The sequence below is a fragment of the Podarcis gaigeae genome (genome assembly GCF_964106915.1).
Source record: "Podarcis gaigeae genome assembly, chromosome: 10".
In the NCBI taxonomy this organism is placed as follows: domain Eukaryota; kingdom Metazoa; phylum Chordata; class Lepidosauria; order Squamata; family Lacertidae; genus Podarcis; species Podarcis gaigeae.
In genome coordinates, this window is record NC_139686.1 from 67,780,084 (window position 1) to 67,792,762 (window position 12,679).

Consider the following 12,679-nt stretch of genomic DNA (forward strand, 5'->3'; position numbering starts at 1 on the left):
TGCCCCAGGAGATAGGTAATAATTTTGTTTTTCAGCTTCTCAAGCCGCTGGGTGTTGCTGTTACCAGGGCATCCTGGATTCAAATGGAAATCTGAAAGCTATTGCAGCCAAGATGTTTTTAGGAAGCATAAAACAGCATGCAATCCGCACAGGTTTGAAAAGCAAATGAGCGAAAAATTACCTTGTAAAATCTTTATCTACTTCATATTCATATTTCATCCAGGTGTCTCGATAGACCATAAACTCCATTATGGTTAAGAGAGCCATCGTTGTAAACGCTATTAAAGAAACTGGGAAGAAAGAAAGAGCGAGCTAGCATAAATACAATATCCATTAAATTTGCAAGGGGAAAAAAGGGAATGTGGAACACACTTTCTACTAAACACATGAAAATATTAAGCGATGCAGCTTGAAAAGTTTCTCCCTACTCTGCTTCAGGACAGCGATGCAAACTCAGGAAAAACTACTCTGCTCCTAGAAGCTGTCCGCATACGACAGCAGCCACACCCTGGGAACAGCTTCGACTGGGCGACTAAACCAGGAGAGAGAGACCCCTGCATGCAAATACAGACTCTGGTGGATTGAGCAGACGAAGCCAGCAGTGGGTCCAGCAGTCAAGAAGACAGTTTCTGCATGATCAAGGTGTCTCCCCTGCCAGGTAAGTATTATTTATCTACAAAAATACTGTAAGATTTATCTACAAAAATACTGTAATTTGGTCGAATGTTAAGAAGGATGCTAGATCATAAATAATTGAGCACCACTAAATTAGATGGAATTAGGACGATAAGTGAGATTGAGGAAAATATAAACCTTTTGGAGATTCATTAGATTATATTCAAATGAACGGGAAGTAAGATTGTAAACAAGATGATAAATTGCTGGCAAAAGTTTGTAATGATGCAAGTGGGAGCGGGAGACGTGAGGGAGTCCAAAGAAGTTATGAAACTATGTTATGATATATGTTATATTGTTTATTATCTTTGCACCTATATTTTAAAAACTTTAATAAATATTTATAATAAAAAAAAGAAGACAGTTTCTGCATGTGCCGTCGAGGGGAAACGAGAGTCAGACTGGCCTCGGAAACCTGGGAAAGTAACCTATCGGGGGGGGGGGGGACACGACTCTGATCATACACCTCTGCTGCCTTGTGGGATATCTTCAGGAGGAGGAAACCCTACACGAATCCAGAGTGGAGATCCTAAGATGGCCGGATGGCACCTTGCAAGCCTCCTTCTGGCAACTCTTGGAGCTAAGCTGGTGCCAAATGTCTTGCTCTGCTTTCCTTCGGACCACATCAGAGAGGCCAAGAAGGGTCTTGTCTAGGCAGCCCAGGACCTCCAGACACACTGCCCAGCCTTGTGTCCCCTAATTCATCTCCCCTTTCCCGCTCTTCAGTGTGATTGATAGTTCTCACGATGCCCCTTGAAGGACATGGAAGGGGAGCGCTTAGGAGAATGTCACAATTGTTATTCCTAAAAGGCAATGGTCTACGCAAGCAACAAGAACAAAAAAGAGCCTTGCTGAATCAGAAGCACAGGCCTATCTGGCCCAGGCATCCTGTTCCAATTTCTCGCAGTGGCCAAACAATTATGGGAAACCTGCAAGCGCAAATACAGAACCTGCAAATTCTATATCTGAGAAATCATAAGAATGGGTGAAGGGGTTGATCCGTGGTAGGAAAGGGCACACCATATTCAGTAAAAGAAGCCCAATGAGTTCTTGCAATGCAAAAACCCGGAAAAGTTCTGTCGACACAAGAGAGAGGAGGAATGCTTTTTGTACCAATTACAGGTTTTAAAAAGCAAATTCTCAACCTTTTTTTTTTTTTTTTAGAGGCCACTTTGTAGCACAATGTGTTCAGTTCAGGTATTCAGAAAGCAGCCTTTTCATTAAGGCTGAGTAATCATTCGGGCAAGCAAAAAGGGCAGCAAAAGGCAAATTATTTATTCATTATTAAATGGAGGAGTGCCATTTGGATTTTCTGTCCTGGGCATGGAATAGGAGAGGGTTCCTCCACCACTGGGGGTAGAAGAAGAGGGAGAAAATTGGGTGCAGTTCTGAGCAGAACCAATTTGGGCCTCCATTACCTTTCTCAAACCATATTAAAACTATATTGGCAAGTTTCTTTAACGTGAAGTTTGAAAATCACTGTGCGACAGCTTGCTCTTTTTAATATTTGTATCCTTTTTTATTTTGCTAATGCAGCTTGGTAGAGCAAATGATTCAACAGCGGCCCAACTTGGGTTGGACACCATTCTTGAAAACTGAAATTAATCTGCCAGCAGGGGTTACCTGTTCCTCCAGTTGCCGTGGTCTCTATGTAGCTTTCAGGGACTTTTGGGAAGGCGTCCAACTCCTTCATTAAATTCAAAGTCTTCTTCCGATTCAGTCGCCTCATCTTCAGCAGATTCCTCAACGCCTTCCTTCATATATTCACTCTGTATTTAAGAGAGGAAAGCCCAATGGTAATAAAATTGTATTTTTTTAAAAAAAACGCTCCTTCTGAGCTTCTCAACATTCCCTACCGCAACTGAAATGAGGTGGCAAGATGAGGAGAAAACTCTCCGGGATTTAATAACCCCAGTTCTATAAAATTACTGAAGTGAAAAGGCACCCTGCCCTAGGATATCAGGCATCAGCATTAACGGTTATTTTCTTGGTTGGCTAAAGCAACTATCAACATTTGCAGCGTGAAATTAAATCAAGATTAAGTCTCTTTTTGAGGCACACGCCAACCTCACACTTTTTAAAATCTCCTGCCAATGTCACTAATCTCTGTTTCACTTGAGAGTCCATGGCCCTTTTAGTCATAAGAATGGCTATGGAGACTTAACATTTTATGGGTCAGCAAAAAGGCAGCATGTGACCTAGCCCAATAATACACAACTTAAGATCCTGGAAACAGATGCTGTTATTTAACTATTCCCACAACTCTGTTGCCCTTGAGATACTCAACAAGCTCTTGTGATTTTCTTGCTGCTTACAGGTGACACCATGACTACAAATTATAACTGTGAGTGCAAATCAGGAAAAACTGAATTTGTGTGTCAACGTTAACTAAAAAAAGTTTCCTCTTCGAGTGTAAACAGATACCAGAAGCTATTTTGCTCTGACAGCCACTTTTGTGGAATCATTCATGGAAGTCCCAGTTTTCTTTTTACCTGCCAGTTACGCTGACCGTTTTCGGTTATGCCAACCTTGGCATCTAACAAATATGGCAGAATAATATTGAACCTAGTGCACATACTATGAATTTGTCCATACAGCTAGGCTTCTTCTCAAGTGTGGAACCCGTCTGGGGGCAAACAGCCCCGAGGGGGTTGGCTGCGGATGAACAACAATCACAGCAGAAAGGTTAAGCACTGCTATTCCCCACCTGCTCAAGCATTTTTGTTACCAAGCAAAGATGGATTTCTGAACACTTGTTAACCAAGATCAGCCTTGCTCAAGTTCAGAGGCTTTTGGTCCGCATTCGAAAATTCGCCAGGTGCATTTCGCACCTGGCTATTGGCCACTTGCGACCATGCGGCGCATGCCTGGGGTTCCTTCAGTCTTGACTGTTTTCACACACTAATAGCCCATCCTGTAGAATTCTATCCGTTATATTTTATCTGCACAGAACGATTTTCAAGAACCAAAAAGCTGCATTGAAAAATACAACTCTCAAGCCATCTGACCCCCAAATGGCAAGTAGGCATTACATTTTGGCAACTGTAATCCTGATTTAAGGAGCCATTTGGCACCTACCTTACCCTATTTTTTGCTCTATAAGACTCACTTTTTCCCTCCTAAAAAGTAAGGGGGAAAATGTGTGTGCGTCTTATGGAGCGAATGCAGGCTACGCAGCTATCCCAGAAGCCAGAACAGCAAGAGGGATTGCTGCTTTCACTGCGCAGCGATCCCTCTTGCTGTTCTGGCTTCTGAGATTCAGAATATTTTTTTTCTTGTTTTCCTCCTCTAGGTGCGTCTTGTGGTCTGGTGCGTCTTATAGAGCGAAAAATATGGTATACACCTGAGTTTCTAACACTGCTTCTGGCAATTCCCCTCCACCATTTCTGACCATTGGACATGCTGGCTATTGCTGGTGGGAGTCAGAATTCAACCTGAGGACATCATGTAGGGGTTGGCTGTCCAAGGTAACATATGCCTCTGGCCAGAAGATTATATCCTGGCAATAATATTTAAATGTTTGGGGTTTTTTTACCATAACTTGCATTCTTGCAGTTATGAAACAGCTATGAAGTCTCCCACATTATACTGTTTTAGATTTCACAACCTAAAAAGCTTTTAAAATACAAAGTGTGCCATGAATTATGTAAATTCCACTACTATTTGCTTTCCCCATTTGCAGTTACCAAGCTGGAAGTTTCCCTGGAAATTCAAACACATTAAAACTCAAACACAATTCCGTTTGTGAAAGCACAGTTAAAGAAAGAAAGAAAGAAAGAAAGAAAGAAAGAAAGAAAGAAAGAAAGAAAGAAAGAATCTAGCAAATGAACAATCTTACCTTGGCCTTCAGTTCCTCTTGCAGTCGTTTATTTGTATTGCAGAGGTCTTGCAACAGGATAATGAGCAGAGATGCTGAAAGGAAGAGACTACGGTCATGAAAGGTGTTTCAAATACACCTAAACTCTCAGGGAGATGCTCTGTTTCCATCACCCCATTGCATTTTGGAAACTTAATTCTCTTTGACAGCATAGCCACTGGAAAGGTGCTGCAACTTATTTGGGTACATGGTAATGCTGAAATTCGTTGGAGTCAGAGAAGGCTAAATAATTCATAACCAGGTTTGGAGGGGAATGAAGCAGGTCTAATAATAATAATAATAATAATAATTTTTATTTATACCCCTCCCCAGCCAAAACCAGGCTCAGAGCAGCTAACATAACATAAAATCAGGCAATCAATTATAATATATCCTAAAATCAGATCAGCATCAGAATAAAATCCAATCAGATGGCAACCCACAAATTAGAGTTGGGGACTTAAATGCTCAAAAAGCACAAAGGTGGGCACTAAAGTATTTAATAAATGGACAACGCAAGTGAGAGAAAGGGAAGAGGCTAGCTAAGATGCAGAATAGCTGAGATCTTTCATATTTTGAAATCCACTATATTGGCAGGGTTCTGATTACACTGGAAGACTATCTGCAATGAAATGCTTTTATATAGATGAAATGGACTCCCATGTGGTTGTTTGGTATGGAGTTTTGTAGCGATCACACAGGGTCCCCGGACATTTGACGGTCTATTGATCCCTGTGCCACCACTGTGCTCGCTTCCCCGCTGCCACCAACCCATTACTCTCGGGTACACACGGAGTCCAGACAGTTGTTAAAATTAAATCAAATAAACAAGTTTATTTTGTAAGCATTAACAAGTATGGTTTCTCAGTTAATTTTCTTGCCGGTTTCTTATGCTTAGTTTCTTTACCGGCCTATACCTTCCTAATACCTTCTGACTGATTATCTCAACTGTTTGACTGACTTAACAGATTCTCTCACATCAGACTAGCCCAACCCAAAGACTTATCCTCCCTTTCCCTTCTCTAACTCCAGACTGACTTCTTAACTCTAACTCCTCCCCTTGGTCAAAACAAAAAAATTCCTTCCAGTAGCACCTTAAAGACCAACTAAGTCAGTTCTTGGTATGAGCTTTCGTGTGCATGCACACTTCTTCAGATTCCTCCCCTTGGGTTCCTATAGGTTAGTCATTTTACCATTAGTTAACCCTTTCCTTATGAACCCAGTATGATGTCACACACTTAGGAGGACAAATGCACAAGGGGCACGGGAACAAAATCACTGATCAATCCACAGTGCACCTATAATCATGAATGACAAAGCTCTCACCTTCCCAAGCATTATTTTTAGTGCAAGATGGAACACAATCCACCCTGGCACCAAATACACTACAAATTCTCCAGTGTTACCAAATCCCGGCTATTTATCTATTTATTTTTTTTATAAATATTTTATTAAGATTTTTGAATAAAAATGCAAAGATAAAAAACAGTATAACATATATCATAACATACTTTCTTGACATCTTTGGACTCCCTCACACCTCCCGCTCCCATTTACATCATTGTCAATTCTTGCCCGCAATTTATCATCTTGTTTACACTCTTGTGTCAGGTTCATTTAAATATAATCTGTTAGTTCTCCAATAGGTTTATAATTTTTCCTCAAACTTACTTATCATCTTAATTCCATCTAGTTTAGTGGTGCACAATTATTTATGATCTAGCATCCTTTCTTAACATTCAACCAAATTACAATATTTTTTAAAATAAGTCTTGAATTTCTTCCAATCTTCTTCGACCCTCTCCTCTCCCAGGTCTCGGATTCTGCCAGTCATCTCAGCTAGTTCCATATAGTCCATCAGTTGCATCTGCCACTCTTCCAGCATGGGTAGATCTTGAGTTTTCCAATTCTTAGCGATGAGTATCCTTGCTGCCGTTGTTGCGTACATGAAAAATGTTCGGTCCTTCTTTAACACCTTCTGACCGACAATGCCCAAAAGGAAGGCCTCTGGTTTCTTAGTGAAGGTATACTTAAATACCTTTTTCAGCTCATTGTATATCATTTCCCAGAAGGCCTTCACCCTAGGGCAGGTCCACCAGAGGTGAAAGAATGTTCCTTCATTTTCTTTACATTTCCAACATTTATTATCAGACAAATGGTATATCTTGGCAAGTTTAACTGGGGTCATGTACCATCTATATATCACCTGGCTATTTATCTAATGGCATTAGTGCAAGTCTCAAGAGCCTGTCTTCTCATGCAAGGGGAAGTCCCTAACTCACCGAGGGTTTGAGACCCATCAGGTACCCTCACCTGGTTTAGCCGTTCCCGGGGTATGACCGCTGTTGCATGCGGACAGGTTCTAGGAGCCACAGGTGAGAGCTGAGGGTCCCCCGGCAGAGGCATTACCCCTCTTAAACCTGAATCCTAGATACTTCAGGGGCTGAGTGGCTTTAAAAGGGGGCAGAAATGAAGCAGCATTCTAAATAAGTATTGATTAGCTGGACTCGTTGACCACATGACACCGCTTTGCCAAGCCTAACAGAAACATAACTGTAAGAAGTCAGTAGAACTGTTATTAGAGAAAGGCTCTGAGCCAATTAAAGTTAGTCATGGCTTTCGTGAAAAGCAATGGGATTTAAATTGGCTGTGACTCACATGCTCCATTGGGACACAACGGTGGCTAACTTTAGCAGGCCAGAGAGGTTTATTCCGTAGCCTTTCTCCTTCCTGTTCTTTCGAAGCAAACTGAGATCAGATCACAGAGCAGAGAATTCTCAAGGGAGTGTAATTCACGCCCTCTGGCACATTTGCTGCAAAGCATTAAATCGCGTGCTAGTTTCCACTGCCCCACTGCAAAAGGGACACTTGACTCCATGTAGAGCAGAGCTGGGGAACAGATCTATGCAGTTGAGGGCTGGGCCAAGGACACAGGTGGTGGCAATGGCTCTGTCACCCTAGCACAGGGGCAGGAAACGAGCACTGCTGGACTCTGATTCCCATCAGCCCCAGACAGCCTGCCCAACGGTCGGGGATGATGGGATCTGAACTCCAACATCTGGAAGATCACAGGTTCCCCATCCCTGTCCAAGCATATGCATGCACCCCCCAAGAGGCTACAGCAATTCTTGGATGCTAGCGTCCTTCAGCCAAGTTCAGGACAGGAGTCAACGCTTGCGACCGTTGTTGCATCAGAAGCATCCGCTGGTCCTACAGCAGAAAGTGGAATGAGGCTGCAAATTCCTACTGAGCACAGGGACTCTCTTCCTACCTCTGGAAAGCATTTGTGAAAGAAGCAATTTCCATGCAGTGAATTCAAAAAGGCAGTAAGCAATGTTATAATGGATTGGGGGCCTGCTATACTACTGTCCTAACGTGCCCAACCATGATTACAATGTGAGTCAGTTAAAACAAACAGTTCTGGACATTAACTTTTCAACGTCAAACAGGAATCCTGTTCTGCAACCATCTTACCTGTCTCCCCCCACAAACACACTCCACTGCCACGGCAGCCTATCAGCAGCTGCCAAATTATCTTTAGCCACCTATCAGACAAAGCCAGATAGGAGGAAATGTGCCTGTCACAGAAACCTAGGAATTCTTTTTTCATTCCTCTCTCTCTCTCTCTCTCTCTCTCTCTCTCTCTCTCTCTCTCGTCTATTTCTCAGTACTCTACCTAAGACTCCAATATTTAACAAGAGACCAACTCACTACTCCTTTAGCAAGCAAACAAAGTATTCTTGCAATCTGTCAAGTAACCAAGGCAACAGGTTTCATTATCGGACAAATCTGAAGTCTGTTTGACAAAGCAATGCGAGTTACTCCCAAAGTAACATTGCAAATCCAGTGGATGGACATTGAAATATATTTACATTATAAACACACACACACACACACACACACACTACATATTTGTTCTAAAGACCAGGTTGCAAACCCATTTCTTGCAAGAAGTGTAGCCTGAACATGTTGCTTCAATAGCAGAAATGAATACTGTGATTTAAAATACATTAACATCCCCCGGCAAACATCCTTTTATACGGTATTGGGTACTGATTCAGGAAGAGAAGATAACAGAATGGTGAAAGAATGAATCAAGGGGAAGCCACTAAGAATAGCAAATTTGCATAACACGAAACTAAACACTTTTAAGAGACAAGGAACAGGAGAAAAGTTTATAAAAACTCTCAGACTCATAAAAACTGCAAACATTCGAGGCCAGATTGAAGTGTATATGAACATTTCATTGGCCACATCTAAATACTCTCAGAAATCCTAACGGTTATTAAAGCAACAGGGAAAGGACAAGTGCCCTTAAGGAATTTTCATAAATGATGACCATCAATTTCGAATGTGAATTAAATCAGTTGTTATTATGGGGGAGAAGAATTAAAAGGAATTTTCACACAGGGAACCTTTTGCCTCCCTTACGCTGCCCCCCCCCCCCCGGAATGGTATTAGTGCAAGATAGAAGCCATTTATATTTTAGGATTTACGTTTGACCTTACAAACCAGTTTATAAGGCATTTTCACAGACTGAGATTTAGAACAGGTCTGGGGTCATTTGCAACGCTGTGCATCCACTGGCCCAAGAGTCCTTTTGCTAGCGCAAGTCTCTTTTTCAATGTTGCGCGTTAAGAGAAATGCACCTCAACAGGTCTGGTGGAGGAGCCTATGCACAAGAACATGGGTGTAGCCAGTATTTTTGATATGTCTTGATTTGTCTTGATTTAGCTGCCTCCCCTCCACCCACCACCTATGCCCACACAGAAGAGCATATGCCAGTGGAGATGTTGCAAAGCCACCTTCCCATTTCCTAGACAAGTTCTACACGCGAGATCAACTTTCCCAAAATGCCCCACTAGTAATGGAACAAGTCCAGAGCTGACTAACTGAAAACAACCATGGTTAATACGCGACACGCTTCACACTGGACTTTTTTTTTCGCACCCCATCCATCACAGGACACCGTTCGCACACAGCACAGGCCAGGAAGGAGTTGCTCCCGGTCTCTAACGTGTCAAACCCTGTACACGCTGCTTGCTTGCGCGTCCCCACGTTCTAGTTGCTCCCGGTCTCTAACATGTCAAACCCTATGACAAGCTGCTTGCGTGCGCGTCCCCACCTTCTAGATTCGAAACCCGCTTCGGCGGCGACGCGATCCCGAAAGCCCTTTCCGTTCTGATCCGCAGGAGCGGCATTCACACGTGCGGAAAGAGGCGCGACCGGCGTCACGTGTGAAAGCGTCAGGGGGCAAAAGATTTAACAGTCGGGGAAGCCACGAACATGGGGAAGGGGGAGGGATAGGTGTACCTCGATTCCCCTGCTTGGGGGGGGGGGTGTCTGCGCGCCTCGGCGGGAGCGACGGGCATCCAGGTGGGCGAAAACGGAGCGATCGTGGCGGGTCAGGCGCCCGTTCCCTCTCCGCCTCCTGCGCTCAGCTTCCCCGCAGCATCTCCACCCGGTCCAGAGCGAGCCCGGCGGCACCGGCACCTCCTGCCCGTCTTCGACGGCGATCGGGGCGGCGGAGGCAGCGGGTGAAGCGCCCGGCAGCTCCGGCGAAGGCGGCGATGCCAGCCAGCCGGACCGATTGGGAAGCGGCTCAGGGCACCGCCGGTCGCCCCGCCCGCGCTCACCGGAAGCGGCGCGCCCGGAGGGGGAAAGAAGCCGGATCGGAAGTGGGCGCCTCTCTAGCCTCTACCCGAGGCTCTATGGTTTTTCGAAACGCGCGGTCGGCCGCGGCGCAAGGGTCTTCCCTCCCGGAGCCAGCAGGGGTCGCTGGCGGCCTGCGCGCGCAGTCCAACGCGCCGGGAGAAATGTTCCCTGTGGCACAATAGATCAGCGCGTTTCGGTTGTTCATCAAAAGGTTGCTGGTTCGAGCCCGACCCCTAATGGCTGTGGGCAAAGTTGGACGAAGATGATCCTTCTAGTTCCATGATTCCCCTCAGGGCAGGGATTTCCCCCTATGCTTTTAGCAGTTCTTATTTTTATCTTTTATTTTTATCCATCAGCCACCTTGAGACAGACTTGGGGAAAGGCGAGGTATATATACACAGTATATATATATTTATATACATATTATATATATATATTTGTGTGCATATATAAATACATTATATTGGCAGTTTGTCATTCAGGAAGAGGAAGAGTCATGTCTTCACTTATTCCTTCTGAAGATAAGGCTGTAACATTAGCAGCTGTGTGGAGAAGACGTGAGCCTAGAGCCTGCAAAATGCCAAAAATTGCAATTTTTAAAGCGCCAGTTATCGCAGGTAAATTCAGATGAAATGAGACAGGCCAGATTAGAGCTTCCCAGACAACAGAACGGCATATGTTCAAAGTCGACTCAGCACTGCTATAAAATTTTTAAAGATAGAATACATATTCATATCTAAATATGTATAAACTGTGTGTCTGAAATAGTCCAGGAGAGGAATCCTGAAGCCATTCTGACTCTCCCAATGACCTCAAATATTCCTCTGCAGTAAGGAAGGGAAATGGGGAAAGGCTTCCCATTGTCTTTTCGCTTACAATTCCTGTCTTTGTGTATGAATCGGGTGAGCCTGGGACCTGGATTCAGGAACTAAAGTTTTAACCATCACAAAAGAATGGCCAGGCTGCCAGGTAATGCAACCAGAGACCATTATCAGGTATCCTGGCAGACAGGATTTCTGCTGCAGACCGCCTCCTATGGTTTATGTATGATGATTTTGGGGTGGTCTTTGGCTAATGTCAAAAGTCTTTAAAGGTTCCCACACCCTTTTGTTCAGGGTCTCTCCCTCCTTGGAAGGAGGGGAGGGAACTCTGTTGCAAGAGAAAAATTAATATCTGCCTAGCTTTCCACTGGATTCTGCCTCTATCCATTCTTCTCTGACTGATCATGGACTAAGGGGACACAAGAGTCCCATGGGAAGTTGGGTAGCAAAAGCCAAAGCTTTTTTACAATACCACATCATCGTATTCCATGTTATTAGGTCAACTTAGAACTTAGAAAGTCCTTGAAAAGTAGCATGTTTGGGTAGTATAATCATAGGAAAGTTGCTATTGTCTTCTAAGGTAAAGGGACCCCTGACCATCAGGTCCAGTCGTTACCGACTCTGGGGTTGCGGCGCTCATCTCGCTTTATTGGTTGAGGGAGCCAGCATACAGCTTCCGGGTCATGTGGCCAGCATGACTAAGCTGCTTCTGGCAAACCAGAGCAGCACACGGAAACGGCGTTTACATTCCTGCCAGAGCGGTACCTATTTATCTACTTGCACTTTGACGTGCTTTCGAACTGCTAGGTTGGCAGGAGCAGGGACCGAGCAACGGGAGCTCACCCGCCAGTGTGCAAATTCACCGTTGACTGCAGATGTGACACCACAAGAGCATGCACACAAAGCTTGCCACAGACTTCACTCCTGACATGACTTTTGTAGGCCAAAAATGTCACTTCTTGCTCAGCACAGAAGCTAATGCAACACGTTCTCGAGATGCATATTGCTGGTAAGATGGAGGGAAATAAATATTTTTCCTCTCTCCACCCTTGATGTTTCTGCTGCCGGTATGTTGATGTGATAGGAATTTTGAAGTCTTAGATATATGGTAATGTTCATAAGTATACCAACCAAGCACATACATAGATCAACACAGGAATACTGACCTGGAACCATTTTGATTCCTAAACTGAGCAAATGTTTTCTCTGTAAGGTCAAAGTGGAAAAGCCTCCCCATTGTCTTTTCCTTCACAAATCCTGTCTTAAGGGTATGTCTGTGTTTGAATAGGGTGTGAGCCTGTGACCTGGCCCAGGAACTAAGTATTTATCATTATAAAAGACTGGCCAGGCTCCCCAGGAAATCCAATCAAGTAACCTGCCAGACAGGAGATAAACAAGGACAGGAGACAAACAACATTCAAATTTCTGTTTTAGACCGCCTTTTCTGTGATGTAGGTATGATGTATCTGAGAGGTGGTCTTAGGTTACACCCCTTCTGTGATGTATGTATGATGTTTCTGGGGGTGTTCTTGATCTACAGGGTGGCAATTTCAAAAGTCTTTATAAGGCCTTGTGCGCCATTGTTCTGGGTCTCTCCTCCTCTCCTGCGGTTGAGGGGAGTACCCTGTTGCAACAGATCAATAAAGATCAAGCTTACTAGCTGCTTTTGCTT

General features: G+C 44.0%; 3 protein-coding genes across 3 annotated transcripts in view; 2 read left to right on the plus strand and 1 right to left on the minus strand.

Annotated features, from left to right (window-relative positions):
- Nucleotides 1-9,951, minus strand: part of ERGIC2 (ERGIC and golgi 2) — a 33,351-nt gene extending 23,400 nt beyond the window's left edge. Inside the window, exons 1-4 of the mRNA XM_083701611.1 lie at nucleotides 9,845-9,951; nucleotides 4,514-4,587; nucleotides 2,299-2,444; nucleotides 182-290 (exon numbers count right to left, since the gene is read on the minus strand). Coding sequence (XP_083557737.1) covers nucleotides 182-290; nucleotides 2,299-2,404 — 215 coding nt within the window. The 5' untranslated portion in view covers nucleotides 2,405-2,444; nucleotides 4,514-4,587; nucleotides 9,845-9,951. The remainder of the gene's footprint in view (nucleotides 1-181; nucleotides 291-2,298; nucleotides 2,445-4,513; nucleotides 4,588-9,844) is intronic.
- The window catches only part of LAMB1 (laminin subunit beta 1), a 164,675-nt gene that overhangs the window by 13,488 nt on the left and 138,508 nt on the right, over nucleotides 1-12,679 (plus strand). The gene's annotated exons all lie outside the window — the stretch shown is intronic.
- LAMB4 (laminin subunit beta 4) overlaps nucleotides 9,923-12,679 on the plus strand; it is a 66,301-nt gene continuing 63,544 nt past the window's right edge. The window contains exon 1 of the mRNA XM_083701264.1: nucleotides 9,923-10,245. The gene's annotated coding sequence lies outside the window, so the exon portion shown is untranslated. The remainder of the gene's footprint in view (nucleotides 10,246-12,679) is intronic.